At 33.9% G+C, this 21,621-nt stretch overlaps 1 protein-coding gene across 5 annotated transcripts in view; it reads right to left on the reverse strand.

Annotated features, from left to right (window-relative positions):
• The window catches only part of LOC129791060 (protein sidekick), a 46,264-nt gene that overhangs the window by 23,295 nt on the left and 1,348 nt on the right, over positions 1 to 21,621 (reverse strand). For all 5 annotated transcript variants that reach the window (XM_055828975.1, XM_055828973.1, XM_055828972.1 and 2 more), the window contains exon 2: positions 2,353 to 2,457. In XM_055828975.1, coding sequence (XP_055684950.1) covers positions 2,353 to 2,457 — 105 coding nt within the window. The remainder of the gene's footprint in view (positions 1 to 2,352; positions 2,458 to 21,621) is intronic.

Genomic DNA, 21,621 nt, shown 5'->3' on the forward strand with positions numbered 1-21,621 from the left:
TTTACTCTAATAACAGTCGGATGATCCCTTGCTTGGATAATGATGAATTCATACACACTCTCCTTTCCCTCGTATTGCACTGCCAGACGTACCAAGCCCCTCGATTTTTTTTCCCAAAAGACCTACAACTATCCCCCTGATTATATTGACATCGTGCAATCAGAAACCATCCGTGAAAAATGACTTCGCCACGCACTGAACCTGATACTTCTCCATAACAATCCTCCACCGCATACGCCTTTTGTCACCCTCTCCACCTACAAATCTCCCTCATTACTCACCATTTCCTTTTCCTCCCCCAAACCATAACAATTTCCTTCACATGCAACACTTCTTGACTAAGAATGTATCCATTTCACTTTATTATTGAATTATTGCGAGAAAATTGAGATTATGAAAAATAAGGATCCCTCTCATCCTCCCACAATCACCCCATCAGACATTTTCAAGATCAAGCAATAAAGCGCTCTGGGTCGTAATTGATGTCTAGAGAAATCTGAGAATTCATGTTCGTTCAATTTATCACGAAAAAACATTCCTATGTCTGACTAAAAAATTTAATTGCTCCACAAAAGTCTATCACAATGCCACTTTTACGATCACGAAACAGATAATTATTTTCCCATTGAGCCAGGAATCTCATCAATATAAAATGGAGCATTTTGTTCCTCTAAAACAAATGTCGGCAGAACATGTGATAAACTGTTGAGGGCTGTGTCATTATCTACCATTCATTATAAAGTCTTTTCTTCATGTAATTGGGGGTGTTAATTTGAGAGTTGATAGATGTAATGTTATGAAAAAAATTAACCCATTTCTGTCACATTCTATAATTATTATTCTTATTATTAGAACCTTAGAGAAAAATCTGTTAGCTTTATTTTGAAAATTATAAATTTTTCTCTGCAATATCTCCTATTCTGTAGGTAAATAGTTAAAGTTGACTACAGTAAACTTTTACAACTGATTTAAAGTATATCAAATAAATTCACTAATTAAAATTTAATTTAATTTAATTTAATTAATTAAAAAGATAAGATAATTATCGAGCTAATTCCAGTTGAAAATAATAAATCTTCATGGCAATTTTGATTTTTGAGTATTATCGTAATCTATATTGAAATGAATAAACACCTTTTCAACAGTTTCAATAAGATTATTAATGTACCTATTTTTTATGAAAGCATCAAACTATTTAATTAATGTCGCGTAAAAAAATAATTCTGTAATATATTCGCCTCAACGTTTTAAGGAAATTATGGGGGTGTAATTTTTTTATTAATCTTCCAGTTTGCAAAAATATTAATAACTTACTAATAGTTTTTATAGGAGGAAAACTAGTTTAATGACTTATTTTTTTCTATTTTAAAGATATTAAAGGTTAAAATTTATTGAAATAAAATTTTAATGGCATCAATATGTAATAATAATTAATTAAACATTCTTGAAGAAAAATTTATTCTCAACAGAAATTCCTTTAAGTGAAGAAGTTTTACAAGAATATCCAGAAGAGTTTAATGTTATAAATTAAAATTCTCCATCACTTGAATTCATTCAATATTAACTTGCTTTTAGAGAGGAGATCTCATAACAAAATCATAATGCTATCAATTCTCTTCTCAATCTTTTAGCTGGGATTCTTTTTTCACTCTCAAGACAAGAGGATTAATCGTCTAAAGTAACTTTAAATAAATATATCTTTTTCCTTGAGGATTAAGCAAGTACACTATAACAATGCTTATGCATTATTCGGTCGCATTGTTTTTTATACATCCCCAAGAGACGATGCTCTTGCGGGGATTCCAGGATAAATTATGTAGAGCCAAAGTCAAAGAATTCCCGCAGTACTTCTTCAATCACACAATGGATTTATTGACTTTTCTCCCCCATCGCCTCAAGTCATCCGCTTAGCATTTTCTTTTCCCCTCGATTTCACATATTTCTCGTGAAAAAAGAGATCTTTTATCGGACTTTTATTGAATTGCCTCCACTATAGAATGAGCGGGGCAAAATTGAGTGACTCTGAATGTGCCCCCTACTCAATCATAAGATGCGCTCTCAAGTGTCTCATCGTCATAGGCCATAATGACTCTGTTCAGTGAACTTGCAAATGAAAAAGCGGACATGGGTGTCTCCAAACAATCGACTTTCTTGTTCCCCCGCAGACAAGCAGCAGTGATGCTTCAATTGCCCTTCTCAGCACAGACTGATATCAATCTTTTTCAGTTTTTTCCTTCGCTTTTGCCAAGCTTTTCCATCTCACCATACCAATTATGCCACAGAGAATGCAAATAAATTTCACCATGGGGATGGGAAATGCACTCATCAAAATAATAACAAAAAACTCCTTACCTTGGGCATAGCACTGAAGGATTTTCGTTCGCCCCTCACTAACAATTGATGCGAATGATGATGGTTGTGTTGTAAATCTCGGTGATTGCAAGTGCTGTTGACTTTCTGCAAATAGAAATGGAAGGAGAAAATGTCAAGCAACGTCTCAATTACAATTAATCAATGGCAATTGAACTTTTAAATGAAATTCCCGCCTTTTAAATCTCTCTCCTCTTTCTCTGTTAATTTTATAATAATAAATTCTAACACATTTCCCACATCCCTTTTTGCAAATTATTTCATCGCCACAATCAACAAACCAATCTCTTCCAGCATAATTCTTAATTATATAAAATTGAACTCAATGACGCTTATTCATTTCTATTTACAACTATATATGGTATTAATATATAAAGCAGTGCGGAGTTTTAGAAGAAAATCTCCCATAATCTCACTTCTCATTCTTCCCGCTTTGTGGATTTATTCTTCCAGCAAAACTTGGATAATTTTAATGCGTATTAAAATATAGCATACAACAAGAATATACGTTATTTGCATGTGTTTCCCTTTGCGGAATCCCTCATTCCAATCCGCTCTTTCGCACAGCTTCCCGCATATGTACATCTATGTATATACAAATTTGAATAAAATTTTAAAACTTTATTTTACAGCCTCGCACACGCATTACCCGATGCATGAACGAAATTATGTGTATATGAAATTAATAACAATTCACCATGTTATTGTTGAGGCGTGCTGCAAATAATGTTAAATTTATATCATAAGCCGGTTGAATCTCCGCGCTCAATTTGATTTAAATTGAATTGAAAATATGATACATCTCAGTGCAAGAGGTTTCCATTTAAGAGGCCAACGTCGTGCTGCTCTTTGCACGACCATCTGCCACATTGTCGAGGTTTCATTGCTCTGTGATCTACTTTTCCCGCATCACATCAACCCCACAGATTAGGGGTGATTTTTATCGGATTTAGGGGTGAATTCACCGCACTGTTACTTTTTATATTTCCTACTTAGCTCCCTTTTTTTCTAGCTATTAAGGTGTGAAATAGTCCCTCAGGAAGGGAAGTTAAAAATTCATATGTATTTCCTTTCCTACTATTAGCCTCTTAATGGCGCGATATGAGATAAAGATATTTTTGGGATTTTTTGTTAGGAAATCCCGGGAAAGTCGATATGAGAATTCTTACAAAATTAGCGGCAATTATATATCAAAATTATTATTCCTATTAAGCCAAGGATGAATATGTAGTAAAAATTTTATTTCTGATGGCTTTCCTTATAGCATAAAAAGCTCGGAAAATTACTATTCAAAGAAATAATCAATGAAGAGCTCCAAGACGTGTGACTTATGGTGGCGGCCGTGGAAGTAAAAAACGTTTTTCACCAAAATAAAACAAAACACAAAACATTTAAATTTTCTACATTCAACTCTTATACTAAAAATTTTTAATGAGAATTAATTGTTAATATTAATCAATTGATATTATTATAAAAACTTAAAATATTCAAGCTAAAACCCACTGATGTGTTTGAGCCTTTAAAAATTAAAACGATCTAATACATGGTTTGTAGAATTTCATCATTGAATCAATATTTTAGTTAAATAGTAATAATTTCCCAAGAAGATTTTCCCTCGCAATGTTATTGTGCAACAGCTATGAATAGAGTATACTATACCATACATATAATTTAATTCCTCAAGGTAATTTTCCGACAAATTCTGTCAGCTCTTCTCCAAAAACTGTGAGATCATATAACTTTGTTTAGAAAATAAAAATACGCCGAAAAAATATACAATGAAGGCGACAAGATGTTTGCTTTTACTCTTTTGTGTGTCTCGTACGTCTTTTTGGGGTCTTCATTCGCTACTTCCACTTGAGACAGAGCCCATTTTCTTAACACTAAACATTTGCCGCCACACATTACCCTTTTTTCCTTTTCTAACTCGTCTTTCTCATCTACTTTTGACTCCTCGGCAGTGTTAAGAAAAATTAAGGAAGACCCCAACCTCCATATATACATCCCATAATTCAAAAGCAGAAAAAAGAGTCAAAATGAAGCTGGAAGAAAAATTGTGAAAATAAACAAGATTCCAATTTTTTTAGAGAAGTTAATAATGCACGAGTTCATTGGGAATGTTGTAGATGTTGGGTGGTGGAGACGTAATTGAAAAAAATATAAATTATGTCAGGAAACAGTCAGTTATATATGCATGAAAAATCAATAAACTTTCCTCAATCCCAGTGGACATTACATTTGAAGTGAAATGAGGAGAAAAATAACACAGCATCTCATTACATACAAATGCACCATGTGCGTGCAACATCGTCCCAAATAGAACATGCCGGAAAAAATACACTTGATTAGACTTTTATCTCCACAACTTCTTTATTCTTCTTTCCCTCCAAATCCACTCCACGCGCGCGTCTGCCAGATTTGTTTTGTGTGTGTGTCGGAAAGGAAAAAAAAAGTCCATCTTATCTAAATACATTATGTTAATTGCATTTTAATTTTAACTTCACAAGTCTCTTCGGTATAAGCCACCAAAATCCACCCAATTTGGATCATCTTGCCTCGATGTGCTATAAGAGAGAAAAATTGGAGCAGATGGAAAGTTTGTGAAGAAGTCTCACGTGCACGACACAGTATCAAATTTCAAATCAATTCTTATCCGCATCAGATTTTGCATTCTGCAGGAAAACCCACTGCTGCTGTGTGTGGCTTGACATTCAAGAAAACCCCAAGTGATTCAGGCATAAAGTGCTGAGTAAAAACCGCATAAAATGTGCATCATATGTTGAAAAGATCTTTTTATGTGTACACAGAAATGTACTGCAAATGATGGCGCTTTTGTTTATGTATAGGAATCAGAAGAATGAGACATACATCTTTAAACATACTTCTCTATTTCCATTCAAATCCTTCAAATCAATTGGAAAAAGCCAGCGAATATTTCTCTAAAACTGTAAGCAATGACGTCACCATTCTGCTCAAAATAGTGTAAAAATCATCGGCGAAGCATTAACAAGAAAAAACTCATTTAATGGCTTCAAAATTATTCAAAATCAGAGAATGAAACTACCCTTTTTTTAGGCACCTGATGAAGGCCTCAGAACGAGTCGAAAACTAAATAAATATCATGTTATAAACTTTAATTTTTAAGTAATTTTCTTTATTAAAAAAAATCTAACGAGGAAATTGAATAACCTAATGATATTGAAAAATTTCCGCTTGCGTAAATATTTTCCTCACGTATCTGTTACAATAAGGAGCGAATGCAGACGGGAGAGGAAGAATTACCCAAAAAAAGCCATGTGTCTCTATTCTGCTTACTGAACGTTATTTTTTTAAACCCAAACTGGTTGATATAGTGCCTCAATGAGGGAACTGATCCGAGAAGAGCCTTTGCAACTGAATTCGATACCAGACGGATGTGGCTCACAATTCTTTCACTCATACATCTGTCTCCCGTCTGGCCATTCTCTGATCCGGGTGGCTCAAGAGTTTCTCTCTTTCTCTGCAACCACTTCACCGGGGGTTTTGACCTTTTTTTCCCCGCAACAAACCATCCCTAAAAAAAGACTAATTTCAGTCTCACCACCAAGACACGCATCGACAGTTGTTTGCACTGAAGAATTTCCCAAACAAATTTATCTGCCCATCCCCTATGTTGTCTTTCTTTTTACATTTGAGCAAAAGGAAAATTTTTATTAACTTCCAGTGCAAAGGGAAAAAATTTGTACGACTTGTAGCATGAAGGAAAAATGCCAAAATAGACAACTAAAACACATTCTTCTCTTCACAGCTCCAGTGGTGATATTAATAGAAAATTTTCTGTTTAAAAAGAGATGGGGGGAAAATTTGATCTAAAGTAAAATGCTTCATGTACGCCGTAATTTTCCTTGTTGGTTTCTTTTCTAAACCCCCGCCCACCCTCGCACACCTCAAGCGCACATACATACCAATTTTCCATCTCAGCTGTAAACATATCACATCACCGTTCTACAAACAATTCCCATGCGGGGGAATACTTTCGTGGAATGGGAGAGCTTCACCTAAATTATCCCACCATCAAAGGTTTGGGAGATTTCACAAATCTCCCACCAAACTTGCCGGTGAGTGTGTGCGAAAAAAAAAAGACAAGAAGGTACGATAAACAGGAAAATGGTAATTTAACGTGTGTCCCCGAGAGATATTTTCTTCCAGATATTTTCACTCTCTAATAGCACAAAATCCTCCTCAATGGAGTTGAAAATTTTTCATTGGATCATTTAGTATTTGCGTGAGCCACCACACAGCGATGAATGAAAATGACAGAAAACTCTTTCTTTGGGTATACGTTGATGGACATAACCGTGTTCGTGGAGAAGGAACCACAATGCACATCCCCATCTTAGTGGCACGATATTACCTTCCACAGAAAACTCATTATCTTCCATGTCTATTATAGCAATCACACACAGAGAAAATATAGTAATGACAGAAAAAAAACTCTAAAAAAAACTTCAACCGCACGAAGGCCCTAATTTGTCCCTTTTTATATGCTTATTCTTTACTAACATAATAGTATAAAGGCATATATTCCCATGATCGTCACATGTGGATAAGTACCAATGGACAGTGGCGGGTAGAGCCCTCAAGAACAGTCTCAAGTCTTGTATGTATTAATTGAACATCTCTAAATAAATATATTGCACGTTCGTACAATATATAATTATTCAATTTTAATGCACTTAAAAGTAAGAGGCTTAACTTAAAATTTCTGTAATTACAAAGTGGTGGTAAATATTTAGTCGTGGAATTTGCGTGTGATTTAATAAAAAAATCTATTCATTAAATTTTTTAAGAAATAAAATAAGTTTAACAAAAAATCATTTTAAAATTTTATAAAAAAGAAAGAAAATAGAGGAAATCTCCTTTAAATTTTCGACCTACATTTTGGAGATATTAATGAAAGTTGTCGGAAAAGTATGTAATGTAGTAGAGCGGTCTTTCGTAATTCCTTCCGGAAAATTAGTGCGTGCGTGGTCTGTATATAAGTAGGAAATGTAATGCTTAATTTGGCAAGAGTGTCTAAAAAAGACCTCTTCACAACTCCTTCGTGCATTCTAAATGGATGGATGGTTGATGTTCTCGTGATGACTGCCTAAAAGGATTCATAATTAGAATATGTTTGTTCTCAGGGAACCAGGAAGTTTTTTGAAATCCTCAGGGAGATTTTTGTGTGTCCTTTTTTGGGCTTTTCTTCCACTAGAATGGTGAGCTTGGTGAAGAGACTGCGATGGTTGATGATGTTGCAGAAACGTGTGTGGTGGCTTTTTAATGAATATAACAAGAAATACCAGGCAAGTCGTGTTTAGCAAAATTTCTCACTTTATTGCCAAGTGAAATGCCGGAAATATCCTTTTACACACATACAAGCATCACCGGATGGTGGTACGATGCAGGGGAAGGGGGATGAAGTGCGCATCGTGAGGGACTGGCAAAATTTCTCTCTTTGCCGTTGGTTTTGGATGTTAAAGAGAGAATGGGACTTCCGGTAATAAATATCCTCAATGCGGTATCAAATTATTCACGTTTTATTAACTACGACACGATGAGGGAAATATTAAAAGGAGTTTCTGTATAGTGTTAGCTAATGCTGTCATCATGTTTTTTTGTCGTTGTTTTCTTAAAATGTGCACGCGAAAAGGATTAAAATGAAAATTTAATTTCCACCCTCGTTGTGCTAAGTGCAAATATTAAATTACAAACGTTTCTACTATACAATATTGCTACCTTGTGCTATTCTTCATAATACACCACCCTCTACTACCCCCCAGGTCAATAAACAGGTGAAATTCCATGTCACACAATCAAATTTGTTTGATGGGGTAAATGAAAGTTTTTCTTCCTCCTTCTCCACAACTTTTTGGATTTTTTATATTGAGCCTTTCACCTATTTTCAGTGTGTATATTTTTCTCAAGAATAGTCCCGCGAAGTGGGTTAATCAGTCACGTGAAAATCTCATTTCAAGAATGTTTCAACCACAACCAAATTAAGTCACTCTTCACGGGGTAGTTTTGGAAAATTTGTCACCCCTGAGAAGCTTTTCACTATAATATATCACTAAATTTTCAATTAATATTTATACGAAGGTATTGTGCGTAATGTTGTCGTAAACATAGAGTTTGTATTAATATGCAATGTGAAAGGTTGGGACAGAATTCTCATGAGAGAATACCTTTCTTGAATGCAGAAGAGAAAATCAATGTCTTTGGAAAGCTCCTTTTGTATACCTACATTCACAATAAAGCTTAAAATAGAGGAAAGCTTGCAGGTGACGGAAGCATTATTTTATTGTCAATTTCTTTCCCATAAATCCATAATTTACTCTAAAATTCAGCTGCTATGCATTTCTAAGAAGCTTCTCCACAGCATCCAAAGCAGATGTTTGGATTCTTCATCGCATTTGTTCAATCTGCTATCTGACAAGACGTTAAAAACTAATCTTGTGAAATGGCAAAACGATGCATTTTGTCACAGTAGTTAGGCCCTTTTCGGATTTTCTGTCACACTCTATGTAAAAGATGGTTCGAATTATTTAAGAGTATTTGGAACAGTTGTTTAAAAAAAAGATTTGCTGTGATTTCACATAAACTATTACCTTGATATATGAAGATTAATGTTTTCTTAGGAAATAAATAATTCTTTAAATTAAAAACTCATTCTGTTTTAGCAGAAAATAAGTTTTTTTTTAGAGATTTCTTTATGATTTGAATAGAATGTATAACTGGAGTTTAATCAAAATATCATACAAATTTAATTATTTGAGATTTAAATTTATTTAAAAATGAAATGAGAAAGAAAACGGAAGAGTTTTTCCGAGGTTTAACACATTATTTCGTTCTAAAAAAATAACCTAGTTTCTCTTGCATCTTCTTTCCCACAAGACTTTTCTGCAAAAAAAAAGAAGCTTCTATACGATGACAATCAGGAGTACTTACAAAGCACAGAAAAAAATCATTAAAATGGTTTCAACGCCGCAAGAATTTTCTTATGCAAACACCTGTAGTTATCTCACCAGATGCATAGCTAAATTATGCAAAAAGCGACAAAATGCAAAATTTCTGGAATCTCTTTTGTCTTCTGTAAATTAATTGCAATGACGATTAAATTGTAATAATAGAGAATCCATCCCGTAAGCTAGACAACAAAATTCCTCCGTAGCTCCGACATAACAAAGGGCAGTATGTTTAAAATTTATGTGAAACCACCACTGAACTCGGTTGTTGGTAAAAAATGTACAAATAAAAAGCAACGAATCAAGATATAGCGACGAAAAAAAAAGAACCTTCCACATCTGCGTGTGTGGGAAATTTTATACTACTATATTATAAAATCCACTTGCAGTGTTGTGAAAATCGCATCGTCCCCATCTCTTTATATTCTTCACCAGACCCAACAATGTCCAACCGCAGACCATCAAGTCAAGAAGCAATTTGAAAACAACCTACAAAAGTGCGCCATCATTTAACCCTAAAAGAAGTCATTAGAAACAAATTTAAAACGTTTCCATTGGGGTTTTTCAGGATATTTTTGTTTATCCCCTTATCGTGTTAATAAATAATAGCGTAACACGAAGTCATTAGAAAATTCCTGGAAAATTCTGCGGAAACGAGTTTGTTTGTTGGTGAGCAAGGTGGGCAAAGGTTATACATTTCAATTTTTTGTTGAGAGAAAACAAGATAGAAAAGTAGCATAGGATATGAATAATTCTTTTCCATTTTTATCAATTAAATTAGTTTGACACTAGATGTCTCCATAACACAATTTAGCACTCTAGTGAGAAAATTAATTTGCAGTGTTGATTTATTTATTCATTTTTTCCGGGAAATTTAATCTATTCCTAGAATTATTTTAAATGTGGAATATATTTTGATTATTACCTATTTAAATGTTTGATCTCCTAATTTATTATCCTTTTGAGCTGTTTATTTAAATAAAACTGACAAAAACTCTGGCACGTGTAGTGCCTAATCTCCTTGAGCCAGATGTATGGATTTTCTAATAATTCTAGCATTTAACGCCCTTCTATTGATTTTCCCCAGAAATCATACCAACAGAAAAGAAAGAAAGCCTGTAAAAATCAGCCCAACGACACGTGTTAAATTTTAATACTCCCACAGAGCGCTGGAAAGGGTTATGTGAAGCCAATGAAAATTATCCAGTACATTGATCCGCAATAGAGAGACTCCTCTAAACCATAAAAACCACAAAATCTCAAATAAATTGTCACCCCTCAGATTAGCTGATAAATACTCCTCCCAATTGCACTTAAGCTAATGTCAGAGGGGAGAAGTAAAAATCAGAATGGTAATTCCCATTGGAATTAATTCAATTTTCTTCGTCCCACCTTGAACAAATTGGTCTTCCGCACCCGCTTTTTTATTCATCAACTCCCAATTACCCAAAGTTAACCCGTCTGACACCCGCAATGCCCCTCAATTTAATTACATTTCACTTCATCATGTACGAATATATTTCTTTTATTGCTTGCTAGAGTTGCTCCTATTCTCTGAGAATCCAACACAAATATACATGTAGTTTTGTTTAAGTCAAATAAACTTTCATCGAATTAATGGCTTTACGTGACGTTTAATGGTACACAACGTGCCTATGAGGCTTAAGGCAAAAAAAAAAGCACATACTAATGTTGATCGTAAAATGTTGCAATATAATTTTTTTTTCCTTCAGTGCCTATAGAACTTCATAATTCATCAATTGACCTCACATTTCGAACATATTTGTTAATTTGTCGAATTTCACAACATTTCGTCTCATTTACTGCCTTTTCTGCGTGCTTTTTATTTTCATGCTACCCTTTGGGAGTATTAGAAGAAAAATTCACAACGAAACCAAACATTAGAGTAGGATAGAAATTATGACAGATGGAAAAATGTTGTGGCATGCTTATCCCAAAGGGTTCATTGTCCCATTGCAAATCCCGACTGGTGTTCTCTCACAGCCATTCCTCTGCCTACCTTGAAGTCAACTAATTCTTTTTCTTCCTCATATTGCAAGAAAGATTCCTCCACGAGAGTTCCATCTGCAATTCTCATTCTTGCACACGACGTTTAACCATATGAAGAATTTATGCTACAATAGCTTGAGAAGGAGAAGAAATACCTTTTGGTACCTACATATAAAAAATTCTAAAGGTAAAACCTTATGCCAGGAAATTAGTTAAAATGCGATTGAAGAGAAAACGTCGTGACAAAAATTTTAATTGAGTTTCTTAAAGAAGTTATTTTGAAAGGAGTTTATTCGTTTCAATATGGGTGAACTAATTTTGGGAAATATTTTTGTAAAAAATTAGAACAGAATTCAAAATCGCTAAATAACTTCATTTGTTTTCACTGGGATTTACTGGGCAAAGAACGGATAAAAATTTGGCCAAAAATGTAAACAATGACGTCATTATTATGTATGTTTATGTATGTATTATGTTTTGAACAAACTTTGTAGACTATTTCCATATTATCCTAGTGGAGCAAGAGAAATCAGTTTAGCAAGATTTTATACAGAATTTTGCGTATCCCAATCACCTTCTCAAATTATGAATTTTCCCATACAGAAACGTATAAACTCCTTTTCTATATATTTTAGGGATTTTTTTACCTCTTTAGAATTCACTTTTCGTTAATACGTCAGTGATGAAAAAAGGATGTCGATGGGACACTCCCATAATCAGCTTTTTTATTCAATTCTTTAATGAACTTAACATGGGGTCGAATCAATTAGCGACCATAAGAGATTGCTTGCATGTTTAGTAGCTATACCTTGTGAGAGTCAGCGAGCATTTTCCTAAAGAAAAAAGAAGTCTACTCTCTATATGACCGGTTGTATTACATTTGATGCGTGTAGTATGGTCAGAATGGAGGCGTATATTTGCTTATGTTCCTTCAAGGAAATCTCTCTCTACTACCCATTCTCCCTTATTCTACACCAATTCTCGATCTCTGCACCACTCTCTGACTCCACCAGAATGGCCTTTCTAGGTTACCCTCCAATCATTTTTATTGCTTCTCCAATACCACAAAATTGTCATATGTAATATTTATGTAATTCACTTAGAAAATAATTTCCTTTATTTCCTTTCTTTACATATTCTTTCCATCTCAATTGCACCCACTCTCGTTAAGTTGCTATTTTCGGTTCTCCATCCACCCCCCGTCCGCCTGTACGTGTAGCCGATTAAGATTCCACATATGGGAGAGAGTAGTGTAAGAATTGGTTTGTGGACTAAATTTAATTTTGATGCAGGTCGTGAATGGATTTTTCTGCTCCAATTTTCACTTGAATTCGCCGTGGGAATTGTTAGAAATCAATACGTGAAAACAAATTTGGTGCCTTTAGAGAGTCGAAAGAAGAAAAAATCGCATAAATTGGATTAGAAGTTGTTTTTTTCTTGTTTCTCTTCCCTTTTTTTCTCAAATATCTCGCTTGGGCACGATGGGAAAATTTAATTTCTTTGATTATGCGCCTTTCCTCTCTTGCTGAAAAGCACCCGACAGAAACATAAATAAAGGTAAATCACTCATCAAATCAATTTTTTTTGTCCACCAACCATTCCGAGAAAATAATTAGAACCCGCAGGTGATTCTTGCTTTATAGACATTCTAGAGAGATGCAATTTAAGACATTTTTCCCCTTTTATTCTTCTATTTATTATGAAACATCTTTTTATTTATGGATTTTTTTTCTACATCTTCTACTTCACCTTAATATGGTGTAATCATTCATTCCACACACAAAACCAGTTTTCACATACAAATAAACCAACTCCACGGTGTTTAAAATTTATTCACTGTGGAGATCATATGAACTCCTCTCTTGGACGATTGTAATCTTACTCTCAAGTCATTCTTTGTTGGTGTTGTTATTTCTCTTTTACACACATTCTCCATCGCATATAATCTCTCACAATGTGCTCACAGCATCACACAAAACACCGAGAAAATTTCAAACCCAATTCTTTGGCCACTTCAGTGAGTCAGACGGATGCTGATCTCGTCATTTTTTCTCAATCTTTCACTATAGATAAAAAAAAGCACCATCATACCATTCGAAATGAGTCAACGAGGTAAAAAGTTTTCTAAGAACCCAACATTCACCTTTAACACTATAAAATCTTCTTTTACTCCTCTTTTTTTTTTGTTGGAGTTATTTATCCATACTGTGGGTTAGTTAAGATGATCCGATTTTACTAAAATTCTAAATTGGTTTAGACATAGAGTTAAAAAAAAGGTTTTAATTTTTTTAAATTTAAAAGTCGTAGTTTGGATTTTCAGGATTTGAATTAAAAATTTTAATTTTGTTGTTTTTTTATATTTTTGCACTTTACGTATTCGGCTGCTAACTAAGGATCATAATTATTAGGATTTGGATCCGTTTTACAATAAAATCACTAGAAAAGCGGTTTTCAGAATCCTAAGAATTTTTAACTTTTAAAAATGTTCTGAATTTATCATTTTTAATGTGGTTCTAGTCAGGAGTTCTGAACACATCTAAATATGAAAAAAATCCATTTTTACCTGACTAACTTTGGTCTGGTTTAGAAAACACTTTTTCTGTTATTGAAGATCATTTTTTTATAAAGATTTGTTCTTTAATTGTTCTTTCAACAGAAAGGAACTGAAAAAAAAACGAAAGAGAAAGTTAACAATCAACAGCTTTTGGATCCAGGTGAGATGTTGGTAAGGTGCCATTTAGAAGCACCTGTATTTAATCACCTTGTACCTCTATCTCAACGCGAAACCAACACACGAGTGTCTGCTTATGCTTGTGGTCAGGGAGTTTAAACATCTTGGTTCACATGATGGAGTTAATGCATGAGTAATTCATAAAAAATGCAACAAGACCCACCGACGAAGAGTGAATGAGACAAGAAGTTTTATTCATACGCGGCAACAAAGGAATTTAGACGAAATCTACATAGAAGGCGCGCTAAAAATCTCCCTAATTATTCCGTAGAAGAAAACAACTCGGAAGATTTTCCCCACCTGGAACGAATGAATTTTTCATTTATGAGCGTTTTTTTTTTGCCGTGAGGTTAGACACAAGAAAAGGGGCGTCTTAGGACCAACAAAAATAAATATACTTCTTTTATTATCGTGCAAAAATGTCCGTTAAATTAAGTTTATTCTCTTTTTTTCTAAAAGAAAATGAAGAAGAGGTCATTATAGTTTAATGATTCTCTACGTAGACACACAAAAGAGAAAAAAATCACATCCACAGAACAACATTTTCGAGACGAAGAATTTCAATTAATTCGATAAACATTGAGATTGTCGAAGGGAAATCATTTGATATCAAATGAAAAAAAAATGTGATTGAAAATGAGATCTTTTTTATTCATTCTTATTCCTTTACTAGCCCGGAGTAGGCACACGGTAGATGGTACCTGCGAACAGAACCGGAACAATGGAATGCCGGTCACAAATCCTACAATGATACAAAGTCAAGAAGCCACCGCAGCAACAGACCATCTTCGAGTGAATGTCTTTTATGCAATGCTGTTCCACTCTTCTTTTTTTACCATCGCTTCTCTATACTTTTGTTTATTTTGCTCTTTTTCTCATCTTCTTCTCTCTCCATGTTCTTTCTCGCCATCATCTCCATCATCGAGCAAGTGGGGACCAAACAAAAGAATTAAACGACACCACAAGGCAGCGAATGACATCAAAATTACCATGTATGTGAAAATGTTTTTCCTATTGCACCCCCTCGCAATTTTCATTTGAATTTCATTTAAAATTTATTGTTGAAATCTTTCATTCAGATTTCGGGATATAATAAAGAAAGTTCATTTGCCGAGAGACTCGTTAGAAAATGAAAAATTAGGAACTTGTGTGTGAAATTGGATGCTAATTTGATAAATACTTTTCATGGATAAATTCACTGTGACTTGTTCAAAAGAAGATATTATCCCTCAAAACTCTGGGATTTGTAAGATTCTTACAAGAAAACAAATCACCATGGATTACAGAAAGTTGTACTTTCTATTATTAGTTTTGGAATACAAAACGTGTTGACGGTATACATGATTTTGATTAGTTTAATAGAAGATCACATTTTTATTAAAATAAACTTCTACAGACCTGGTGGTTGTTTAAACGGAAAACCTAATTAAAAACAAATTGTTTGAATTTTTCTTCCTGATAGTTTTCCTGAAATTAATATTTTTTTGGTAACTTAAACTTGAAAAACGTGATAAAAGTAAATATTTTACTATTTCAGTAAAAAAAAACCATTAACATTTTTTTTTAATTCATCTAACTTTCTAAAACAAATAGACAACTAGCCTTACGATAATTTCAAGAATTTGTAAAAATAAAATTTTAAGTAATAATAAAAAAGCAGATGTTGTTGTATTTTCATTTACAACACCCTCAGCTTAAATTCGTTAAATGATATGCCGTCTGTCTGCCTTGTTTAAGAAGCCCACGCGAGAAAAAAATTCACTTTAAATTCTTCTTGACATTCAGTCAAGGGCAAGTCACAAATTACCAAAAACATATTCTCTCTCCTCTCAGTTTTCAACGGAATTTACAGGAAAATTTAATTTCTTCCCATTCATTTTAAACGACAGTTTGAGCCATTTGACACAAGTGGCTTTATTTAATAAAACTCCGCTAATAGATTTATGATATTTTTCCCGCTTGACAATTTCTAAGTTTTCTTTTAAATGCAATTCTCATGCTTTCTTCACCAAATTGTCGCGTGACTCTCCCCAACAATGATTTGGTGCAGTGAACATCTCCATGACACTATGTAACAGTTTAGTGAGGCATTTGGAATAAAGAAACAATTATTCAGTAACCCAGATACATTGAAGAAGCAGGAGCAGCTTCTGAACAGATGGAATTCCACTACCACTGAAACGGATTCCAGGTAGGCACAAGAACAAATTAGATAATCAAATAGATCTAACTCGTACAGCGTATCTTAATGGTTTTCATTAGATGAAAAGATGAAGAAAAAAAATGTCTCACTTAATCTTCTTCGCTTTGAAGGAGATAAAATGTTCCACGGTGAACAGTTTAGAGCGGAATCTCAAGTGAAAAGATTGGAATTTTTCAGAGCGTCAGATGTTCTATCAAAAGATGTCAAAGACCATCGAAGACTGCGATAGCAATCATAAACTATTGCAGCACCAAATCGAAGATGGAAAATAATTCAGCACAGCATGAGAGCCTTTTGGAATTCTTTCTCCAAACAACCTCAAATAAATACAATCGAACGACCAATGAATGGAACTAATCAAAGTTTATTTTCTCCCCTTGATACTAATTAAAATGAGAATAATAAATGACCAGGAAGCTCATTGTTTATGAATTATTTTGACTTTTTCTCAACTAACCCCGAGTTAAATGATACCGTAATATTGACATTATACGCATTTTGTGTACGATTTAATGCCGGATAATCTTTGCTTGGCGTCATCATGCAAAATCTGCGAGTGCAAAAATCCAGCAAAAATAAAGTAAATCTCATGCAAAAGTCAGCTAGAAGCGATAAGACAGATAAACAGAGAATTAGTAAATTGAGGAAAATATTGAAATTCTGATAAGAAAATTCATTTCCACTTGGAATTGAGGCAAAAGGGAATTTTGCTCGGGTATTATTTCGGGATTATTTTGCTGATGATACTGATTTTCATTGTAGTCACGATTGTAATTAAAATTCTTAAATAAAATTGAAATCAAAACAAAAAAACTCCTTATCACAGAAATCAGTTGAGAATTACAAGGCGTAAATGAAGACTTTCAATAAAATTTTTACTAAACGATTGCTAAAAGAATTAATGAATGAAGATAAAAAAAATCTTTATAAAAAAACAGCTGTAACCCAGTTGTTCGTTACTAAGGAACACTGCTGTATAAATAGCAACATTTGTCCTCTCGTGCAGATTTATGTAAATTAACTTGCATTGAACATTTTTTTTCTTCTTTACAAAAAGAAACCCAAAAAAAGTGAAAAGCCAATTTGTTGACAATGAAGCTACTTTTAGAATAAAAAAGTATCTATTTGACTTTAAAGATATTTGTGAGGAATAAATTTCATTTCTCCTAATGAAACCCACACCCACACTCTTTAATCTCAACTTTAACATGAAGAAGCGCACAGAGACAAAGTCGCGCGGTGAGTTAATAGAAAAAGTTTCGTGTTTCAGACATTTTATAAGAAATTTTAAACAGCCTGTCCCATTCATTTTTATTACACCAATATTGTCCATTCATTTGAAATTAAATCTCCTACAGGATCCCAAACCACTCTTGAAGACACACAGCAGGGTGCGTTTGGTGGTGACGAGACAGCAAAAGAATAAATTTTAGTAGCACGACGGCAAAACCTTAGAAATCCATTAAAGGGAGTCCCTCGCACATTTCTTACCCCTTAAAGACGATCTATTTCACAGTCCCTCTCTCCATTTGAGTTGCCGTGTCTTCAACATGAGTGTGAAAAAGAATCGACATGGAAACGAGGAGACTTCTCTAGACAGACCTTTAAATGTCTTTAGAGGGAGATTTTCTAATTTTAAACGCGCTTCCCTCAGTCGTCGCATTTTACTCCTCTATACTATTGCACTTCTTTGGCGGAGCTCGGCGCTCCTCATCAAAGCCAGGACATAAGCCTCATTGAATTCATTTTCTTTTTCTTCCTTCTTTTGTTGCCCTCATCATACCTCGTTTACACAAAACGCATACAGAATTCAGGAATATCTACACGGGAGAGAGAGCGAGCTAATTTTGAATTCTTCCTCTAGCCATGCACATAGAGCGAAGAAATAGAGCATCAGTTAGCAATGGGATAGGAGAGAATGGTGCAATTTTAATTCGCAACACATTTTGCAAAATGGATAAAAATAGCATCCTAATGTGGAACTCCGAGGAGCAAAATACCGGAGAAATCATCTACAATGAATCCCTAAATAATATGCAAGTTTACATTAAAGCCGACTATATGGTGAGAAAATATTGGAGGCATGCAAACAGGAAATTCAATTTTAGTTTCACATCTTCGGACCATTTCTTGCGGCAGTCTCTCTCTCTCTCTCTCCTTAAAAGATTTTCGCCTTGACGCTCAAAGCAAAAAAAAAGGCAATCGAAAGACAATTCCCAGGCAGATTCATTCATCTCCTCTTATTGCGCCTTCGCATCCTTCTCATGGGAATTGTCAATTTTAGCCATAATAATTCCACAAGGAGACAAACTTTTCCCAAAACTTGTGTCCCTCTTTTCATTCTCCATTCATTCCTCCTTCCAGCACAACTCTGGTAACAAAAAAAATCCCTCAATGGGCATTCCATCATTTCGCCAGGGGAATATTTCAAATTTTACCTGAACCACTTTGCAGGCAATTTTCTAGCAACAACAAAAACGACAAAAACGGACTCTTTTCCTACCTCCCCCCCCCCCCGGTGCGCACATAGGGAATAAAATTCCGAAAATAAGAAAACTTACTTTTGAAATAATTACATAAAATATACCTGTCTTATTTTCAACTCTATTTGTTCGCCATTGAAATGGAGACTTTTTGAATAATTAGCAACATGCAATTCACGGAAAAGAATTTCACTCTCCCACCTCATTTATTCCACCTTTGTATTTTTTATAGTGAAAAAAAATACGTATACACTTTTAAGCCCAAAGAAACAACCAAAGGCTACACTTGTCGACCAACAAATGTCTCAAAACACGTAAATATTGCAACTTTTAATTCACTCCAATTTGGATCGTGTTTCATTCTACTAAATTCACCGCGCCTTTCCTTCCCGAAACCAAATTAAATGTTTCTTGGCATTTTAGCGCGCAATCGAATAAAAAATCGCATATTGGGGCCATTGCCACAAGTTCACTTATTTGCATTCTCTATCATTTGAGTAGGAGGGGGTACTAAAAAAGCGATTTTATCGTGCCGGGAAATAAGAATGTGCTGCTTGAGCGGCCAATGCAGTTTTTCTGTACAACGTTATAGATAATATGGAATTTTTGTATGTATACAAACCCCCGGTTGCATCAACAATTCACATTCTCGTAATAGGATTAACACAGAACTTATAGAAGAATGGGTGACGCAGCTAACGAAAGACAGGACGTTAAAACTTGAATTTAATATTGATTTATTTTTTACGCAATGTAGGTAAGAAAAGGAAAAATTTCCTATAAGAATATTCTTAAATTAATTTAATCTCGTTCTCCAGAAAGTGAATAAAATAGCCCGGATTTCCCTATGTGATTCTTTTTAATGCCTTATCAAACGAGCTCAATGTGAGAGAAAATTACGTAATTCAGATTTATTTAATGTTTTTCAAGAGAATTCTATAAACATTTTTATTTATCTGAGAGTCTTACAAGATTGCGAAATTGATAAGAAAAAGAAATGGGAATTTTTTATATAAACAAAATGATTTCTAATATTAGTAACACTCATAATGCTTATAATGTGTTATCAAACATTTAATTAAACAAATTGCTAAAGATCATTTCCTTATCATTTGTATGTAAACATAAGCCTTGTTGCAAAACACATTACATTATTTCTTAAGTACCTACTTATGCAAAATCAGAATCGTTCATTGACTTGATCATTTTATTTTTGTGAAATTACTTATTGATAGAAAAAAAAAGATCTTAAAAAAATGTACATATGTTATACCATTATAAAGATCTAAGGGTTGGCCTTAATGTAGGCGAACTTGAGAAAAATGTACATATGTATGTTAGCCCTGTGGCTAACCTAAACGTGGTCTTATCCAGACGGTTAACTTGTTAATCGATAGCATGATCTTTAAATATGTTATGATTTTCAATATGACATCCATGATCTATGGAATTCGTTTTTATAAATAAAAAAGTATATTTCTTATTATGATGCTCTAAAGGCACCGCTACACTTATCTTATTAGAACCCAGTTTTTCTAACTCCTATAAAAATTAATCAAACTTTCACACAGTATAACATCCAAACCACTTAAATTATTAATTTAATTTAAAAGTACAAATTCAATGAAGAAACTGAAATCCATCATGTGTGATTAAAAACATCCACCAAGACTTGAGAAAGTTTAAAAAAAAATACGTGTATGATTAAATAAAAACTTTTATCTCTATTTGCCATAAATGTATCGACTTCGGAAGTCTCATTGGCAAAACTTTCAATATATAAGCATGAGTCAATGTACTTAATCAGAATGACTTCTATGTGTTCGGCTTGTTTGACTTTCCACTACGATATTTTGCTTTCGCGTCTTTGCTCTGATTTTGAAGTAGGTAGTAAAAAAAAGGTGGTGCTGATAAAAATGATAAGGCCTATCTTGCGCTACAGATAGTGTTTGTAACGGTTTCCTCGCGTTTTTTTTCGTACAATACCTCCCTATCCTAAAAATTATTGCAGCTGCACCTGGTTCTGGACGAGTTCCCATAGCGAGGGTTTTGTTTTGTTAAAAGCCAACCCTCTGGGTTTTTCTTTTCCAACTTCCCCCTTTTAGGGTTTTATTTAAATGCCAACAAGAAAGGTAGGTTAAAAGACGCGCGATAGTTGTAACCGTCATCGATTAAAGATCCTCCATTTAAAAAACTCCATTTTCATTCAATTTCTCTCACAATCATTCATCCATCACTTTGCGCGTCCTACCGACAAAAATGTTGTTTTTTATTCTTTTGGTAGAGTCAACAGATAGAATTTAAATTAATGCCTCGCGTAGTATTATTCTTCTTTTCAATGGAGAAAAAATTGATTAAGAATGGAATGTTGTACACGAAAAAAAATTACCAACACGAACGTGTCTGGAAATTATTAGTTTACTCTCTTTCTAATTCAATAACAGCGCGAGATGCTCTCACAGGAGTAAGGGGGTGATGACTTTGCACCTGGACTATGTACTGCACTTTGCATTATTGCATTGAACAAGTGGAAAAAGTGATGAAAGATTGCTGAATCTTCTTCTAAGCATTTTTCACACGTTGCGTTCTATAGCCATTCTACATTATGGTTTTAATTTATTAATAAGAAAAATTGTAGTTCCCATTAATTGTTATGGAAAGTCAGAAAGAAATGGAAGGTTATGGAAATTAAAAAAGAAACACAGCAAAAAAAATTCTCTTGATTAAAAAGAATTAAAAGAAAATTGCATTTGTTCCGGTTATTGACGTTTCGAGAGGAAGTCGTGAAAAAATGATTTATTGTTATATTGAATTTGATTTAAAACCCTCCCATTTTTT

The sequence above is a fragment of the Lutzomyia longipalpis genome, chromosome 2 (assembly GCF_024334085.1).
Source record: "Lutzomyia longipalpis isolate SR_M1_2022 chromosome 2, ASM2433408v1".
Classification (NCBI taxonomy): domain Eukaryota; kingdom Metazoa; phylum Arthropoda; class Insecta; order Diptera; family Psychodidae; genus Lutzomyia; species Lutzomyia longipalpis.